General features: G+C 42.1%; 2 protein-coding genes across 2 annotated transcripts; both read right to left on the bottom strand.

The window, feature by feature from the left end:
- Positions 1-7980: 7980 nt before the first annotated feature.
- Positions 7981-10329, bottom strand: BT62DRAFT_1071998 (uncharacterized protein). Its single transcript, XM_043178822.1, has 7 exons — positions 9936-10329; positions 9605-9885; positions 9090-9559; positions 8667-9037; positions 8429-8616; positions 8258-8379; positions 7981-8208 (listed from the first exon to the last, which is right to left on the bottom strand). The coding sequence occupies exons 1-7, from the start codon at positions 10208-10210 to the stop codon at positions 8179-8181; spliced, it is 1737 nt and encodes a 578-aa protein (XP_043044933.1). The 5' UTR covers positions 10211-10329; the 3' UTR covers positions 7981-8178.
- Positions 10330-11034: 705 nt separating this feature from the next.
- BT62DRAFT_423519 (TPR-like protein) lies at positions 11035-14604 on the bottom strand. Its single transcript, XM_043180850.1, has 12 exons — positions 14284-14604; positions 14121-14231; positions 13928-14065; positions 13780-13880; positions 13561-13734; positions 13302-13511; positions 13054-13252; positions 12393-13004; positions 11759-12339; positions 11570-11707; positions 11366-11517; positions 11035-11316 (listed from the first exon to the last, which is right to left on the bottom strand). The coding sequence occupies exons 1-12, from the start codon at positions 14516-14518 to the stop codon at positions 11085-11087; spliced, it is 2883 nt and encodes a 960-aa protein (XP_043044932.1). The 5' UTR covers positions 14519-14604; the 3' UTR covers positions 11035-11084.
- Between the last annotated feature and the right edge of the window lie 5388 nt (positions 14605-19992).

Below are 19992 nucleotides of genomic sequence, written 5' to 3'. Positions count from 1 at the left end.
TCGAAGCTGGGGTTTCCCAGCGAGAGCATTGCCCTTTAAATACTGTACTACCGTTCCTAATTATATCGCTACCTATTATGCATGTCTGTGTCCATGGTGCCTGTTGTCTTTGAGCGTCGCGACCGTACATAAAAGGGCGATTGTGTTTCTAGTCTTTTTGTGGTGGGCGGCTGTTGTGGTTAAGCCTTCCCACGGTCCTGTGCTTCCTGACTAAGCATAAAAATGAAAGAAAAGAATAGGGGTAAAAGGAAAAATTGTAACACTTCTTTGCCACTCATCAGAACTCCTTCCTCTTCCTTTCTAATTCTTCCTTCTGCTTTCTTTTTCATACCTCTCAGACTTTCTCCTCTCTCTTCTGCTCTCTCTTCCATTTCAAATGACTCTCTACAGCCTCTGTGTACTCATCTTCTGCAGTTTGACATTTCAAACAAAACAATTTCTTAGCCTCTTGAAGGCCATCAGAGATGGACTCCCACACTAAAGGATTGGGAGTTTTTGAATGGTGATATGTGGCAAGAGACAATATTATTGCAAGATGAAGATGGTGGTTGAAAACAAAGACAAAATTCCTATGAAATAAAAAATTTTTTTTCATCATATGTCTTCCACCAGACATTGGAATCTATGCTTTTGAGAGTAATAACACTAATGGGAGGATACTATTACATGCATGCTGCCAGCCTCTGCATCATCTCAGCCAATGATAAAGCCAATCACAAGACTCACTGGAATCTGCCACTTCTCAGTACCTATTAATTTTATTTTACTATTATTATTTTATATTTATATTTCATATTCTAGTATCTAGACTCTAAATACAGTAGCAAATAGCTGACACTGAAATCCAATGGACCCTGACTCAGAATTAACTACTGATAGTATATAAACTATGTATAAGCATTGTAATTACTCAGTTTGAATATCAACTTGGATAGTCATTTACACTTTATACTTATATCAGCTCCTCTCTATCTTGTCTGTCAGATTCCACTCTGAAGGATATTCCTCTTCACTTCTCTGATGGAACTCTGTTTTATCCATCTAAATCCTTGGGCTTTGACTTAAGAGTGATGTTGCTAATAGCTTTATTGATGTCCACACACTCTGCCAGTCTCTGTGTATGCACTCAAGTCCAATCAATTAGCATTTTTCTAACAGTAGCTCTTGCTGTATATCTCTAGCTTTAAGCTAAAAGTTTATTTTCACCATTCTACCTTGAGCTGACTTGTAATTGGCTTTGAGATACAACACCACACAAGTATAATAGTGAACTTGAGCATAACTATATGAACTTGATACAGCACTCATTTATCATATATTTAAGTCATGTGTCACTTGAGCTTAACAGTAAACTCCAGCATGACTGTATGAACATGATACAGTGCTAGTTTATTACATGTTCAGATCATGTGCAAGCTAGATCTAACATTTAGCTTGAAGCTTCCTGTTTCTCTTTCCTTATGCATACTAGAGGCAAAGAAAACTGAATGCTATCAACTCATGATATTACCTCTGACTTTGTCAAGCTCTTGAGCATCATTGTTGGCACTCTGCTCAGACTTTTCATTATTGTTTATTTTTGCTAAGAAAATCAGTCTGTTACTACTTAGATAATCAGATATTACCAGGGCCTTTGAACTATTTATCACTGAACTAAAAATGTCACATCCATCCTCCCTCTCTATGACCTCCCTTCTGAGTCTGTCTGAGTCATCAACAAACTCATATAAGGAGCTATATCAGAAACTGCCTCCAGGGATCCAAATCTGAAAGTTCTTCTGCCAGAATAAGAAGAACCTGAGTATCAAAGAAGATACTACTAACACATCATCCATCATGACCTGCTGAACCTCTCTCCAGTCTCAGACCATGAGAATGAGGATATCCCTGATGACTTCTTTGATGCAAAATCATCCTCTGCCTCTCTCACTGTCCTCTTGGAGCATAGAATTGAAAACTGTATTTAAGACTCTCTTAATGCTATTAGGGTGGCTACAGACTCCAGCTATGACTCTCTCCATGCAACTCCTGAAGTACTCTCATCTGACTATAGGAACACTGAAATTTCTAGCCAGAAAAACACTGCAAGCTCCCATTACACTGACTAGAGCAATAGGCATAATAGCTGCAACCTCTATCAACAGAACTGACACTTTGCACAAGTCTGTAAAGCATGGCCAGCCAGAACTTGATCCAAGTCTGAGGCCTGGTATAGCATTAAAAAAGCATATGAAAGAGAAAGACATGAAGAAGAATATAGACAATGACAAAAATGAGACTATTATGAGTGAGACAGATACCATAGTTATCCTCTAAGTCTCTTCTGAGAACTGAGTTAGTGCAGATCACTAGCAAGTTGACCTGGATCTGTCCTTTCTGATCTTCTTGCAGAAGATTCTCTTTTCTAAACTTCCAACACTCTCTTATCCACCTATGGAATCTATCTCCAACCTCTGGCTCACATCTTCAACTCAATTATTTGATAACTCATCTAAGGCTGAATTGCTGAAGTACTCCTCAATGAGCAGAATACTGACTGATTCTAAGAGTATCATATAGTAGTAGAGGCAGCAGATAGGAGAAATGAGTCTAGCAAAGAACTCCTTCTCCAATCTACCTCTCCTGCTGACTCTAGATCCAGTGCCTCAGGAAAGCTCACTCACAACAGTGAAACTCCAGATGCCATCTATCTTTAACACACTCAATGACTCCTCTGGAGAGAACAGCAAGAACAGCAAGAGATACAATGATCTAACTGTAGTACCTCTTGAAATATCTGAAGGGTATTATAAGATCAAAAATGAAAAACTATTAGAAGTAGAAATATACTGTGAAAAGGAGCAAGAGTTTATAAGGTTGTACCAGAAAAGAGTTATAGAGCTCTCTCAGAATGTGGAGTGAAAGATGATATCATTGAGTATGTCATGACTGAGCAGACTATTTTTCTCTACAATAAAGCTCACTCTAAAGACTTTCTGGCTAAACTTCTGGAATATCAATCTTAGTTCAAGATCTGACCAATGCCAAATACACTGCCTATTCCCTCAAAACAGACTATCTACTCAGTATCAATCATTTGAACTACTACTATAGCTTCTATCTGCCATTAGTGACTGCAAACTCTATAAGCTGAGAACCTGACCAGATATCTCTGAAAGCCAAGAGGAAGCTGATTAATGGGAGGGCAGCTATCTGCCAATAAAGCCAAAATTAGTGGCCAACTTGAGAGAGACAACTCTGAGGTTATAAAACAGAGATTCACAGTTGTTGATGAGAGAATCATCAGAAAACCAGAAGAAGGAATATCTGGAAGTTCAGTCACTTACAATGACTTCCTTCACTCCTTTCTCACTTTGCACCAAAAGATACTACCTTTTGGTGATTATTCAAATCCAATGAAGCCACTCATCTGACTTCATCCTTATACAATGTAAGCCAAACCTCATATGAAAGCCTCAGCTCTTTAAAGGGCAATCTGATAATATTGATCACTTCTTAATTGATTGCAAACAATATTTTGAAGTATATTCTATCTACCTATCCACCAACATTTATTAGGTCACCTTTGCTACATTCTATTTTAAGGACAAGACTAAAGTCTGGTGGACCTTAAAGAGTCAAGATCTTTATTCCATAACTAGAAGACACTATTATCTGCTGTTCTAGCCTATATTCAAATAAATAGTATATAACAAATTTATTGATCTGGCCATTTAAGAAGTCTATAAGCAGAAGATAAAGAATCTTTGAATGGAGGATAAGATAGCCACTGAGTACTTTGACAAGTTTGAACAACTTGCCAAACTAGCTGGACTCATCAACCACACTGAGAATAATGGATGCCTAATAGAGTATCTAAAGAATGGGGTCCTCTGCTCCTATATTACAATGATTACTGATATCAGTTTCAGCATCCTGAAGAAATATAAAGAGTGGAAGGTATGTGTCATTATAATAAACAAAGAGTGGCACTGACAGAAGGCAGAAAATGCTGACTGGCAAGATAATCAAAGAACTGGCAATCAGAGGAAGGTTAATATGCCAGCTTCTGCCAAGTCCAATATGATCCCTTCAACTTTCACACTCTTCTATTCTGCTCAAAAGACCAAGACTAGAACCACTTACATTAGACAAGAGAAGCCCATGGAGATTGACAAGTTAAGGAGAGAGAGAAAGTGTTTTAACTGTAGAGAAAAGAGTCATCTATTATAGAACTGTCTGAAGAAGAAGTGTACTCATGAAGACATATAGGCTCAAATCACTGAATTATAGAAGGAGGCTGATAGACTTGAAGATAATAGGAAGAAGACAAAGATTAAGAAAGTAAAAGATAAAGCTGATGAGTGAGCAGTTTCACTTGGTTGGCCAAAGAATCTAATGATGTGTCTTAGAATACTGCCAGTCAGACTTATACTAGTTCTGTAGGTACTTATATATATGTGCATTTGAATATATCTGACTCTGCTCTTTAAAACACACTAAAGAAATTGCAAAAACTCAGAACTCAATTGCTTATAGGCCAAACAAGAGAAGAGACCTCTAATGACTGGCTAAAGCCATTCAAAATGCCAAGAATGAGATTGAAGCAAAGGCTGTACTTAAAAGTGGGTATATAAGACTCAGACTGAGAAAATCATCAATGAGATGATTAAAGGAATGAGAAGAGCAGAAAAAAACCAAGCCTTGGAATGGCTAAACAAACTAAAGGGACTCAGAAAATATATTCAGTGATAGAAGACAGTGGAGAAAGATCTAATCACCAAGATACAGATCAAGACCCTCTCCAATTCATTCATGCATGTAGTCATCACTCTAATTGACAGTGGCTGCACTGGAAGTTCCATCAATTATGCTTTTATCATCAAGTATAATTTACTGACCTAAGCTATGGCTGGCCTAATCTCAGTTTATAATGCTGATAGGATCAAAAACTAAGCTGGTTTAATCATAGAGTTTGTTAAGCTCTGGTTAATGATTGAGAATCATTTGGAACAGATCAACTTGACTGTGACCAAGTTGGAATCCAAAGAGATCTTTCTTGATCATGACTGGCTTATATAGCATAACTCATTAATCAATTAGAAGACAGGTGTTAAGCCCAAATGACACATGACTTAAACACATAATAAACTGACACTGTCTTGCACTTTAGACAATGATGTCAGAGTTCACTTGATATGCTATATGGCTCTGTGTCTCAAGGCCTTTATATTGGCTTAAGATAAGATGGTGAAGAAATAAACTTTAGCTCAAAGCTGGGGATACTATAGTGAGAGCTACACTACTTATATACTAGTCATTGTCCATCTAAAGATATAACTATCTAATTGTGCATCCTGGCATTATAGAGCATTTTGTCCAGTGTTGTTAAGCTACCTACAAAAGGGTATTGTCTGCTGTTGAGCAGTTACTGTTGCATCAAAGGACAATGACTGACTGAGCATTGTTGTGCTGACTAAGTCCAGTCTCACAGTCCTAAGCACTGGTCTAAGCACTCTGACTAAGCAAAAATAGAAGTCAATTCCTCAGAAAAATCATAACATTACCCTCTCCTTAAGACCATTGTCCTGATGATTAAATTTAGGAATAAGTGTGGGTGTCTGAGAGCAGATAACCTGCCCTTCTTCTCATAAGATTCATGAAGACATTGACTAATAAAACATCAGTTCAATGCCTCTTTGTAGTTATGTATTATGTCATTGGCATTCATATATCATTCCTTGATCCATTGGTTGGATTCAGATCTATATCTCTTTCAGCTGACAAGATAATCAACTGTTGTTGTCATTCCACCATCTTTTGCTTTAATTTTTCTAAGATTTAGTCAACTTCATAATGTTCTTTATCATTGATTAAGTCTGGTGGGAGAGGCAGCAGGCATTCTTGATTTGAAAAGGCTGATATGATATAGGGTGACAGTAATGTTTCATTGAAAATATTGTGTACCTTTTAATTAGTTGGCAGGCATAATTTGTAGGCAGACTGGCCAATTTTGGCTAGGATTAGAAATGATCTTGTTTATTTGTCAGTCAGTTTTCTCTTTGGGCATGAGAGGTGCAGATTTGTAGTGTCCAGCCAAATCTTGTCAATAACTGAATATTTGTGTGCTAATCTGTGGTGTTTATTATATTGCTTCTTTATGGCTCCCACCGCTTTCTTGAGAGCTGTTTGGGTCTCAGCATGGATTTTAGCTATCATAGCTGTAAAATTCATTAAAGTGAGTGTAGTGGTTTGGTGATGTTCAGTTTGAGCAATATGGGGGTGTCACTCATAGTTAATAAAGAATGGGATCTTTCCAGTGGCCAAGTGGATCCTGTTGTTGCATTGGAAGGTGGCAAGTGCCAGCCATTCTACTCAGTCATCTTGTTGATAGTTGATAAAGAGGCAGAGGTATTTCTTCACCTCTTAGTTCACTCATTCTGTTTATCTATCTATTTGAGGATAATAAGCAGTGGATGCATTCCATTTGATGTTAAGCAGGTGATATAAATTGTCTGAGAATTTGAATACAAATTGTGATTCTCTGTCCAAAATGACTATTTGAGGCATCCCATATTTGGCATAGATCTCATCCTGTAGGATTTTTGTTATCCTCTCCCACTGATTTCTGAATTAATGGACAAATTATGCAGTGTCTGATACTACACCAAGCTTGATGTTCAGTGGGGATACAACAATGTGCAGATTAAGGAGAGAAATGAGTGGAAAGTGGTCTTTCAAACCAATCATAGACTCTTCAAGCCAATAGTCATGTTCTTTGGATTGACCAATTCTCCTATGACATTACAATGGATGGTAAATGATATTTTCAAAGATCTCATCACCATGAGAAAGGTCACAATTTATCTAGATGACATTCCAATCATGTCAAAAGATTGAAAGGAACACTGATGTCTAGTCTGCCAGATACTGGAACTAATGAGGAAACACAAACTATTTCTCAAAGCTGAGAAGTGCAAATTCAAGGTGCTAGAAACTAAGTATCTCAGAGTAATTATCAGTGAAGAAAGCATTTAAATGGACCTCATCAAGATGGCAGAGATAACAGAATGGCTAAAGTCAACCAAGAAGAAGGAATTACAATTCTTCCTTGGATTTACAAACTTTTACCACTGATTTATCTGAGATTACAGCAAGATTGTCCACTCCATGATCCAGCTCACAGAGAATGCTCCCTGGACCTGGGGGATAGCCCAGTAATCTGCATTCAATGATTTAAAGAGGTGATTAGCCAAAGATGTAATACTTGCAGTACCAACAGAGGAAGAGAAATTCTGAGTTGAGGCCAACTTGAATGAGGAGATGATAGGTGAAGTCCTCTCACAGGAGCAGAATAGAAAATAGTGACCTGTTGCATTCCTCTCAAAGGCATTGACCACCACCAAATGCAATTATAAGATCTATGACAAAAAACTCTTAGCTATCATGCTGGCACTTATTGAGTAGAGGCATTATCTGACAGTTTGTAACACAAGTAGATTATATTCTGTAATCTCAGTTTCAAGCTAAGATTTAATACAACTGACTAAACTCTCTGACTCTCAATGCAACACTCATGGAACCCACATTTATGATGATCACACCATAACTACTCAGCCATTCTGTCATAATATACTCACTGTTGCAGACTTATATGATCTTATCAGCCTTCACCTCAATACCAGACATATGCACTCATCACCAGACCTGCTTACACATATCTAGGATTTATTTTATATCTCTCCTTTAATCTACCATCTGCACCCCAAACAAAACTTTTACAAGCAGACAACAAGACAGATGCTGATATCATAAGTGCATAAGTACAAGAACAAAGCAGAGTGGATATCAAAGAAGCAGTGACATTAAGCAAAGTATAAATGGTTGACAGTGTGCTGTGTGGCAGAAGTATTTAACATGAAGCTCCTGGCACCGTACTTGAAACGCAAGCACAACATACATACCAAATATTCTCATTTGCAATTGTATCAAATATGTTAAAAACTGTGCAAATTGAAATCCAGTATCAGACAATGACGTCAGAACAGTCTGGAGCGAGTCTAGAGTCTAGAGGCAACGTATTGCCGAGATCCAAAAGGACCTGCGGCGAGAGATCTCACCAAGCACTCAAAATAGTTGTACGCGAGTAATGTATTGTAAATGTCCTGGTGCATAGCGTTCTATATCACTATTCAGATTTCAGATCGAGCCCCCAACAGATTCCATAGTCTGCGATGTAATTAAGACAAAATGAGAGTGAAAGCCACAAAAGACTTACGAACGGAGATGCCGTCGAGCCATCTAAAATGGCTAGCTCTTCATTTGTAAATGATAATCGCGACATGACCAGCGTGCGCAGTGGAATGAGCAGCATGATGATCACCGGAAATCCGATGGCAGCTGAGAGAGATTAGTACCGTAGGACAAGCAAGCGGTGGTTTAGACTCGCCTACTGTTTGCGTTATCGCAAACGTTGCTCCAAAACTACCGAGTTGGATGACAATAAACATGAGGATGCGGGATTTCCGAACTTTGCACAAAGGATCGGATTGAGAAGTTAACGTCTTGTCCCGGAGGAAGTAGATGATCTTTTGTGTAATACCATTTCCCCGAAGGGCGTCTGCACCCATGAACCAGCTACACATATTAGCTGGATTGTGATGGCACCGACAAAATCGAAGGCTCACAAAAGTCCGGCAAGAACACCTCGAGGAATGAGATTCAATACATGAAGGAACGGGCCTGTGAGCATAACAAGACACAAGGTGCCTTGAGCAAGATTAGATACTCGCTGCTCCACAACGGCGACAGGCACTTCAATCGCATTAGAAGATGCTTGATTCTTCTCGTTGTAAGGCTCCTCTTCATCGGCCCTCTTTACCGGCAGTCCCATCACTATCAGCGACGTTGTATGAATGGGAGCCTGAGGTATCAACCCATTCGGAGCTGGAACACCGATGAGTCCAGCGATGAACGTCGTGACGCCGAGCAGGAAGAAATCATAGTGAAAACCAGGGGGTTTGCGAAGGGGAAATTCGGAGCCTTGCGCCATGAGAGACTAATCAATGTATGCGTCTTACAGGCTAGGAGAAATAAGATATGTGTCGCACCGAAACATTGTGGTCAAAAAAGAACAAGACCCAAAGTACAATTCCAAATGGGAACGCGACGCCTACCCATTTTCCCTCCAGCTGCCAGAATTTTACGAGCCACTCTCTCCCGCCGGCGGCTTCGAACGCGCCATTGACGGGGAGGGTCAACGGGTTGGCAGAGTTGAACCTGCCCCAGTATGCCATAGCAGAAGTCGCAACCAAAGAAATAGGCATGCCATAGTCCGCCAAGAAACGTCGAACGCGGCGATGAAACAATGTCTTTCCGGAAAGCGACTGGAACAAGAAAGATACTACGAGCATGAGAATAGCAAGGATGATAGAGACGAAGGTCCCTTGCAGAGAGGACGAGGTGCTATCTTTGAACTGTCTCGTGATGACCTGTATGCCATATTGGAGGTACACCCAAGAGACATAAAACCCAAAGGTATCGCAGGAAAACAGGGTAACGTATTTGAGGAAGTTGCACCCTATTCGACGTTAGCAACTTCTATGGGGGTCGATTGTTGACATACAATTTAAAATCGCAGTGATCCAATGGATGATGGCTGCCCACAGATAAACCCAGCCGATGAAATGAAGGTATACAGGAGCGTCGGTCTGTCTTTCTATAATGTCATAAATAGTCCTGTTGAACACCGTGATGGGACCTGTGACGCCCGCAATCGTGAGAGGTTGAGCGCCGAAAACAGAAAAGATGAATGCAGCCATGAAGGACGAGATGAGTACTTCGGCGACGCCGTATTGTCCAGTGGTCTCTATAAGGTCTAGAGAGAAAGCAATTCCAGGAAGAACGCTATACAGCCGTCAACATTCCACAATTGGCGGACTGCAGTGGATACGCACTTGGCAAAAAATATCAATGCCGTAGCGGGGATTACTCTATAATTCCAAGCATCGGTCCAGTCGCTCACGAAATAGGGTGCTCGGGCGCGGATGTCGAGAATAATACCGGAGCCCAGTGAGGTTAACCGGCGAAGGATAGGGCTACGGTTTTGTTTAGTAGGGCTGCGAAGAGCCATTACTGACCGTACAGTGTTGCTTCGCCCCTCGTCGGCATTCGTGTGTATCGAATGCAAGTCGACGCTCGACGTTACTCCAGGATATACTTGATCAGACATCACCCGCCGCACACCAACGAAATTTAGAAGACAAGAAGAGAGGGCGTGTTACAGTCGTTTGCCAATGAACGGCAGCATCTGCGGGGTCGTTAGAGTAAGAAGGCAAGGACAACTTGATCATGTTCCCAACGTGGTTGCTTACTAGACGCCACATGTCGTGACCGCCATACAACGGCACTATAATAATTATATTCCTTTAAATAATACCTCTCCTACGCTTTTGAGGGTGAGTAACTCAGTAAGTAGACTCCGCACCAGTACCAAAAAGCGGAAGTCAATAGCTCGAGCGCGGATAGGAAGTAAGATGATACATGCAACGTACAGACAACAGAATAAACATAGGCAGAATCATGGCACATCCATCTCCTCTTCGTCAGTATCTGAGAGCATCTCCTTGCTCTTACTATAAGAGATCGAACCATGAGCAGTCTGACAGAATTAATAGGACAGAAAAGAAACATACAATTGTTTTTTCCGAGGACCACCGGCCGTCTCGTCGTCATCGTCATCTCTCACGACTCGTTTTTTTGCTGGACGTTTCTTGGGTTTCTCTACCTCCTCATCATCACTAAACGCGGCCATGGGTTCATCCCCATCTCCTTCCCCATTAGCCTGTTCGTTGTTTTTCCTAAGCTTTCCTCTCCGTTTTTTCTTAGGCTCTGCCTCATCTCCACTAGCTGCGGGCCCCTCGCCCCTAGCCTTTCTTGACTTCTTCGGTCGCTTCTCCTTCTCGTCATCGCTGTCCATACGTACCAAATCCCTGGACCAGGCTTGAGCTTGCTCACGTGCAAGTCGTCTTTTCCCTGCCAGCTCTTCCGCCGCTAAACGTTCTCGCTCGGCCCTCTCGCGCTACTCGCAGTCAGTATAAATATTATTAAAAAAATGATGATACAACCTGTTGTGCTTCCATTCGATCCCTCTCCTCTTGCCGTTTCTGCCGTGCATCGGACAGTTTAGCTTGTGCACGATCTTCATACAGCTTCTGGTTGGCTAGATGTTCATCGCCTTTCCGGAGCATGCTATCGCCGTACTTTCGTCTTTGATCGGCAATGTCGCGACTATATGGTACATTTTCTGATTTGTCCGAAGCAAGAGAGCCAAAGATTCTATGAACAAGTGTAAGAACGACAATCCGTGGTCATCATATACACCAACTTTTGTGCGTGAGCTGCCTGGTTAATTACGCGGCGCAAGTCTTTCAAGGTCCGTTTTGAAGGATCAATGGCAAAGAGCATCTCAGCTGATTTCTGTTGAATCATGGCAATATTGTAAAGAATGGCTTTGTCATTAGGTTGTATATGCAAGGCCTATATGAGCATATGAGCCAGCCACAAAATAGATAATAGGGGGAATATTTACTTTCTGAGCATAATGTAGTGCCGTAGTCATCGCCTTATACGACTGATCTTTTGTTGCCTTGGCGTACCATGAACGACAGAGACACAGAAGCACTGACACATTTTGGCCATGGTAGAAACGTGTAGAAGCTGTTTCATACTGGATCCGATAATATAAGCTCGTCGCCTCGTAGATGATAGCGAAACTTACACTTTCAATCGCTCGGTCATATTCATCACGAGAATAATAGCAATGCCCCATGTTGAAGTACACACTACCATCGTTCAGTGACTCTCGAATCTTTCCGAAGACGTCAAGAGCTTCACGCGAGTTATGCAGTCGTTTCAGAGCTTCATCCGTATTCGACAAAGGTTGTCCCCCACTTAAAGTACCGAGAGCATCTTCTGCTGTGACGATGGCCAAACCCTGAGCTGCGAATGCACAAAGGGGATCCAGCGACAGAGCTTTTTCATAGAATTCGGCAGAACGCTGGAATCCACGGCGCCGATCGTCGGTACCCTTGGATGTAGCATCTCGACTTTCTCGAGATTGCTGATACATAATCCAACCGGCCGCACAAAGAGAGTAGACATCGTGTTTGTCGTGATCCTTCAGAGTCGTGAACACGAAATCTTTCGCCAGCTTAGGCAAGCCACTTTGAATTAGGAAATAGGTATAGAATGCGCGGACATTGAGGTCCTTATTCTGTGATGCTAGCGCCTGCTTCAGAAGGTCATGTGCGTCGATATTGCGTCGCAAATTAGTGAGCATTTGTGCCTGCCGTATTTTGGCTAGGAAATTGTGTCAAACTTGTAGCGAAAACAAAGGCCAGAGAGAATTTTACCGTCAACATACTCCGGATGTCGTGAAAGCAACTTCTCATAGGCATCCTTCGCCAACCCATCTTCTCCCTGGTCCTCGTAGACTCTGGCAAGGTTATACAAAATGGATGTTGACACGCCCTCGCCAATATCAGGACCAAGCCCAGCCGCCTTGATAAGGGCATTCTCGTATAATGTTCTGGCATCCGGCAACTGCTCCGTAAGGTGACGCAGCACACCGAGGTTGTTTAACAGCTGAACATCGACTTGGCCTACACTGGCCGACAAGCTGCTGATCTTCAACGCCTCTCCTAATGCAGCAACAGTTTTATCCAAGTTCTCGTCTTGCCATAGCCTTGCAATCTCAACATACATGTCCATGTCTTCGCTGATAACAGGAGATACCTTGGGTCTAGTCCGTCCGTTTGCTTTCGTTTCGTCCATTTCCAGCCGCTTACTGACGCGTTCGAAGAGTTCCCGAGCGCGCATTTTCTCCTGGGCGATATCTGAACTCGACACGCCTGGTCGAGGGTAAGCACGCAAAGATGCCAGTATGAGCGTAGCCTCCAGAGAATCCTGAGGGTTGGGACGTTGGATAAGAGTATCAAGCGTGTGGATAGCCGCCGCCAGTTCATCTACGCGAAATTCAATAGTGTAAAATGGAAAATGATGACGCTTACGAACCACTACTGATCTGGATCTGTGCTAATCCTATGCTTGCCAGTATATTCTTGGGCTGCCCTTCAAGGGCAACCGAATAATGTTTGTGAGCCTGGGCGAGAGATCCTTGGGCATGTGCAACACGACCAGCTCGTATGTACCCCTCCGTCAGAATTGTTAACGTATCGGCGAACTGAATGGTACGTTCAGCTAGCTTCAGGCTCTGTCATGATATATGAGATAGATATGATGTTGGCCACTTATGGACGTACCCTCGTCACGTCGCCTTTCTGAAGGAAGAATTCGCATAGTGCATTAGCAGCTGCTGCATTATTTCGAGTAGATTGCTGAAAGGCTTTCTCGATGTACTTTGTTCCCATCGTGAACAGATGGACACGTGTTGATTCGGAGGGATGATCACTCTTACTTGCATTTATGGACTCCAAACCCAGAAGAAGCTGGGCTGCCCACTCTGAAGGATTCTTTTGAAGATTAGTTCGGTGTTAGCAGGCAAGAAAGGAAAGCACTCACCACTTCCAAACTTCTCTGCCAGGCGGCTTTCGCCTTCGCCTTGTCATCTAAGGCCCAAAGACACAAACCTATACCAATGCGAGGATCTGGTTGACAGCGGGGACTCATCCGTAGAACATTCTGGAATGTCTGCAACGCCAGAGGATAGTTTCTACGCGCATACAGAATCCGGGCCTGCTGACGTCAATGACTGTAGACACAAGATGACGGTATTCTGACCTTTCCGAGTAGAGCAACAACATTGGTCGGTTTCTCCACTAAAACCCCTTCAAACGAACGCATGGCATCATCCATAGAGCGGGTAGCTAGCTGCTGGATACCTGTAGGACCTAAGCTACAGGCTGGGGCTTTTCAAGAGAATCCATACCTCGAGTCAAAAACGCAAGTGTTCCACTAATCATAGACCCCCCCTCTGTATAACTTAACCGGTCACCCTTGTTCAAATGGTGAGCTGCTTCACGGTGAAAATCGTCCTTCGTTTTCGCACTGGCCAATATGTCCTGCTCTGACAATCACATCATGGGTCCAGGAAAGATCCTAAAAAAGATGCATACACTCACCGGCGTTGTGTAACACTATCTTTGGCGCTGTCCGAGCGTTGGCCACCTGAATGTTGGCTAGAAGTGCATATATGGGTGGCAGGGTAGCGGGAAACCCATCGGCTGTCACGACTACACAAGGGTTAACACAAGTTCTCTCGAACACTCTGCATCAAAGGCATACCCTGTATTGCTGTGGTCGCAATCAACTCGGCTGCCTCCAGGTACCCTTTTCTCCAATATTCAGCAGCGAGCTTCGTCCATACCCAGACACTCGGATGCCCTTCATTCAGCAAATCCAACACATCCTTGGGATTCGGGTCCAAGTCCTCCAAATCGATAGTGATGACCTCTTGACCGCTCCCAAGTTCGATGTCAACAGTACGTCCAGTAGGTCCAGCCTCTTCGGGAGTGTCCATGCTTTTTAAAAGGGGGTGTGGAGAGATAATGTCGTTCTACTTGAACTGAATCACGGAACGATGGCAGAGTACTTGCGAAATTAGCAAATAATGACATTTGTTTGCTCATGTTGACTAACAGCTTTCCCTTGCCCATCCTGTTTTCTCTCGTCTTGACTCTTGCTTCAAAGGCACCTCTCCAAATGTTGGAAATCCTCGGTGTTGCGCAGGGTAGACTCCAGGCTGGTAAGGCCAGAAGGTATCAACTTCTTATTCTACAGCTCCTACAGAGTTTGTATTTATACTCTCCAGACTTATATCTAGAATTTACTACAACTTTCTCTTTCTCTCGAGCTTACTCATCAACTCTTGGCATGATGCTGGATTGTCCTTTCTAGAACTTTCCAGCAAATCCCAACACCAAAGCATCTCTATAACCATCAATAGCAGTTCCCAAAATATATTGCATGTTTACCCTCAAATTTCAAGCCCAAAAGTCCTCTTGGTTCAAATTTACTGGAGCCTAATCATTGCTACTGGAGGAATTTACATTCAATTCAGCACTTGAAATCAACATACAGTTGACTATCTCACAATGCATAATGTCGAAATGCATAATTCTGACTTTGCATATGGATTGGGCTGGAACACAGTTGAGGAGCAGTGAAATGGGCTAGAAATGCATATGGTTCTAGTTAGAAATATGCATTGTCAGATCAAAAATTATAGTAAGCTGATATGACATTATGCATATATTAGAACAATAAAGAATGTACAGTTGACTATCTCACAATGCATATGGTCGGGAGACACCAAAACCATATGCATTTATAGATTTATGCAGAACCAAAATAGCATGTGATGTGACAGGTGACTTTATGTGACAACGTCGTCATTTCCCCAAAATGCTGTCAGTGGCTTTTGGGTCAGCTTTCCATGCATCTCCTTGAATAATGCCCCTCTCAACTTTCTCAGCTGTGGTACTAATCCACCCTGGTCACCTTGTGAAACACAAAATGCCTCCAGCTTTTGAATAAGCTCAAATCCTTCCCTTGTAGTTATCAAGGTCTGTTCTTCCTCACCCTCCTCTTCCTCTTCTTCCTCCTCATCATTGTCAATGACAGTTATTTCCCCATTTTCTACTGCAATATCATGCTTGACAGCAGCAACAATCTCCTCATCTGTTGGCATCGCCTCAAGATCTTCAGTATACTCTTCTGCAATAGAGTTAACCATCTCTTCAATGGTTGGAATGGGACCAAACATGCGATTTCGTTGTTTCAATTCGACAAGATGGTCCTTCAACATTATCTCTGCTGTCTGGAGCTGTTGAATGGGGGCAATTTGGGTGGGAGGTGTGTTCATTTTTGACTGTGACGAAGAAGCCAACTGATTGACTGCCTCCAGTGCTTTACCAACATCGTTCTCTGCATTCATAACAGCCATAAGAGCAGGACGCCAGTCAGCATCAGCATATTGGTTTCCAAGCAGATCCTGCAATGCCTGTTCGATCCCTGGAAGCGTGTATTTGTCTGTTGAGGCAAAGTCATGAACAAGGTTCCATGCAGACTTGAAGAGTGAGGCAGCTTGGAAATCATTGGATGGTGTGGTAGACTGTGACTCGGGTGTATTGTCAGGCATTATACCGGTGTGTTTCCAGCAGTTTGCTATCGTTTCACTGCTGACATTTGCCCAAGCATCACGAGCGATAGTCATAGCTTCAAGGAGATCAAGCTTGAAGATCTCAGACTCTCCAAGATCATCGAGATCAAGTGCACGGATACACATGGCATTCCAATAATGTGCCTTGAAGCAGCGGATAATACCAGCATCTAGCGGCTGAACATATGGAGTCATATTGGGCTCGAAGAACTCCAGCTTTGTGTTATGGGGTGTATAAGCGATGGAATGCCCTCGAAAGTTGTCCAAGGTCAGCAGAACCTGCCGCATCTCCCTCTTCATCTTTAAATCAAACATCTTCACCCACTCCATAAATATTTCGCTCGTCATCCAGGCCTTCTTGTTATTCCAATAATAGAATCCCATTGCCGTTGGACTCTTTTTCTTGAAACACCGTGGTTGCTTTGACTTGCCAATGAAAACAACTGGCATTCGCTCACTCCCATCTGCATTCACAGCAAAACACATGGTGATGCGGAACTTGTCCTGTTTTCGTCCACTCATAGGACCAGATGCCAAGGTACGATCTGGGATGGCAAAGATGACAAGACCGGATTCATCAATATTCCATCTGTCCCGCATCGCATATTTTGCCATAATGCTGTGAAGACGCACACGTTCTTTTTTCACTGCCATTATATCCACTGAGCCTGCTTCTCCATGTCGCCGAACCTCCTGAATCTTCCATGCCTTGCAGAATGACCTCAACCATCCCTCTCCTTTCAAACACTGATCCTCTGGAATATTCATCAGATTTTCAATCCGATTTCGCTTCTCTATCAGCATTGCACCAGTCACAGTCTCATCTCGGAGCTGCATGTTCTGATACCAGGATGCAACAGCACGCTCCACATCAGGTCGGGTGACAATACGAGACTTTTTGGATGATAGTGCATTAGGGTTCTCGTTTGCACGCTGTTCGATTTTTGTACGAGATGCCAGTTTCCATGAAAGAGTTGATTGGGTAAAGAGCAGTGCACCTTCCTTTCAGTTTGCGAAATGTGCCACAATGTCAGCATGTCGATGGGAAGGATGGTTATCAACGTGTTTGAATACTACGAGCCAGTCTCCTGTTGTGAGGTGTGGGCGGGAGATCTGCTTTGGAGGCTGAGCTGATGATGTGTACATTGGGACTTTCTCCTTCTGTTTTGTACGCTCATATGGATTTCCAGGTTTAGCACGTGGTTTTTGTGTTGGTTCAGGAGGTATGTTTATAGAGATATAGGCTGCGTCGCTTTACAATAATTTTTTTTGTGTTTGTCATAGTCCATACAAACAAATTATGTTCTTTATTGTTCTAATATATGCATAATGTCATATCGGCTTACTATAATTTTCGATCTGACAATGCATATTCCTAACTAGAACCATATGCATTATGCGATATGCATTTCTAGCCCATTTCCCTGCTCCCCAACTGCGTTCCAGCCCAATCCATATGCAAAGTCAGAATTATGCATTTCGACATCATGCATTGTGAGATAGTCAACTGTAATTTGTTTGTATGGACTATGACAAATATAAAAAAAATTATTGTAAAGTAACACAGCCTATATCTCTATAAACATGCCTCCTGAACCAACATGAAAACCATGTGCTAAACCTGGAAATCCATATGAGCATACAAAACAGAAGAAGAAAGTCCCAATATACATATCATCAGCTCAGTCTCCAAAGCAGATCTCCCACCCACACCTTACAACAGGAGACTGGCTCATAGTATTCAAACATGTTGATAACCATTCTTCCCATCGACATGCTGACATTGTGGCACATTTTGCAAACTGAAAGGAAGGTGCACTGCTCTTTACCCAATCAACTCTTTCATGGAAACTGACATCTCATACAAAAATCGAACAGCATGCAAACGAGAACTTTAATGCACTATCATCTAAAAAGTCTCATATTGTCATCTGACCTAATGTGGAGCATGCTGTTGCATCCTAGTATCAGAACATGCAGCTCTGAGATAAAACTGTGACTGATGCAATGCTAATAGAGAAGTGAAATCAGATTGAAAATCTGATGAATATTTCAGAGGATCAGTGTTTGAAAGGAGAGGGATGGTTGAGATCATTCTGCAAGGCATGGAAGATTCAGGAGGTTCAGTGGCATGGAGAAGCAGGCTCAGTGGATATAATGGCAGTGGAAAAAGAACATGTGCATCTTCACAGCATTATGGTGAAATATACGATGTGGGACAGATAAAATATTGATGAATCCGGTCTTGTCATCTTTGCCATCCCAGATCATACCTTGGCATCTAGTCCTATAAGTGGATGAAAACAGGACAAGTTCCATATCACCATGTGTTTTGCTGTGAATGCAGATGGGAGTGAGTGGATGTCAGTTGTTTTTATTAGCAAGTCAAAGCAACCATAGTGTTTCAAGAAAAGAGTCCAACGGCAATGGGATTCTATTATCAGAATAACAAAAAGGCCTAGATGATGAGCAAAATATTTATGGAGTGGGTGAAGATGTTTGATTTAAAGATGAAGAGGAAGATGCGGCAGGTTCTGCTGACCTTGAACAACTTTTGAGAGCATTCCATCGCTTATACATCCCATAACACAAAGCTGGAGTTCTTTGAGCCTAATATGACTTCATATGTTCAGCCACTAGATGCTAGTATTATCTGCTGCTTTAAGGCACATTATCAAAATGCCATGTGTATCTATACACTTGATCTTGATGATCTTGGAGAGTCTGAGATCTTTAAGCTTGATCTCTTTGAAGCTATGACTATTGCTTGTGATGCTTAGGCAAATGTCAGCAGTGAAACAATAGCAAACTGCTGAAAACACACTGGTATAATACCTGACAATGCACTCAAATCACAGTCTACCACACTATCCAATGATTTCCAAAATGCCTCACTCCTCAAGTCTGCATAGAACCTTGTTCATGACTTTGCCTCAACAGACAAATACATGCTTCCAGGGATCGAACAGGCATTGCAGAATCTGCTTAAAAACCAATATGCTGATGCTGACTGGCATCCTGCTCTTATGGCTGTTATGAATGCAGAAAACAATGTTGATAAAGCACTGGAGGCAGTCAATCAGTTGGCTTCTTCGTCACAGTCAAAAATGAACACATCTCTCACTCAAATTGCCCTCATTCAATAGCTCTAGACAGCAGAGATAATGTTGAAGGACCATCTTGTCGAATTGAAACAATGAAATTGCATGTTTGGTCTCATTTCAACCATTGAAGAGATGGTTAACTCTATTGCAGAAGAGTATACTGAAGATCTTGAGGTGATGCCAACAGATGAGGAGATTGTTGCTGCTGTCAAGCATGATATTGCAGTAGAAAATGGAGAAATAACTGTCATTGACAATGATGAGGAGGAAGAAGAGGAAGAGGAGGGTGAGGAAGAACAGACCTTGATAACTACAAGGGAAGAATTTGAGCTTATTCAAAAGCTGGAGGCATTTTGTGTTTCACAAGGTGATCAGAGTGGATTAGTACCACAGCTGAGGAAGTTGAGAGAGGCATTATTCAAGGAGATGCATGGAAAGCTGACCCAAAAGCCACTGACAGCATTTTGAGGCAATGATGACATTGTCACATAAAGTCACATGTCGCATCACATGCCATTTTGGTTCTGCATAAATCTATAAATGCATACGGTTTTGGTGTCTTCCGACCATATGCATTGTGAGATAGTCAACTGTATGTCCAACATAATTGTCTGGACTTTTCTGAGGAATATAAACAGCTGCATTTTCTCAAAGATGTGACTAAATTCACAGCTCATCAAACATTTACCATATTACTTGGTGAGTTAAGTGCATGAATGGAATGATTTG

Source organism: Guyanagaster necrorhizus, assembly GCF_019112545.1.
Source record: "Guyanagaster necrorhizus MCA 3950 unplaced genomic scaffold BT62scaffold_3, whole genome shotgun sequence".
In the NCBI taxonomy this organism is placed as follows: domain Eukaryota; kingdom Fungi; phylum Basidiomycota; class Agaricomycetes; order Agaricales; family Physalacriaceae; genus Guyanagaster; species Guyanagaster necrorhizus.
The sequence above is the reverse complement of the archived record's forward strand: the minus strand, read 5'-3'. Positions and strand labels throughout refer to the sequence as shown.

Bases quoted from the DNA above. Each gene is read 5' to 3' on its own strand.
- BT62DRAFT_423519 (XM_043180850.1), bottom strand. From the start codon at position 14,518: ATGGACACTCCCGAAGAGGCTGGACCTACTGGACGTACTGTTGACATC. The intron at 14,232-14,283 runs GTATGCCTTTGA...ACCCTTGTGTAG, and splicing joins TGCGACCACAGCAATACAGG to TCGTGACAGCCGATGGGTTT. The intron at 13,005-13,053 runs GTTCGTAAGCGT...AATTTCGCGTAG, and splicing joins ACAGATCCAGATCAGTAGTG to ATGAACTGGCGGCGGCTATC.
- BT62DRAFT_1071998 (XM_043178822.1), bottom strand. From the start codon at position 10,210: ATGTCTGATCAAGTATATCCTGGAGTAACGTCGAGCGTCGACTTGCAT. The intron at 9,886-9,935 runs GTGCGTATCCAC...ACGGCTGTATAG, and splicing joins GCATTGATATTTTTTGCCAA to CGTTCTTCCTGGAATTGCTT. The intron at 8,209-8,257 runs GTAAGTCTTTTG...ATTACATCGCAG, and splicing joins GCTCGACGGCATCTCCGTTC to ACTATGGAATCTGTTGGGGG.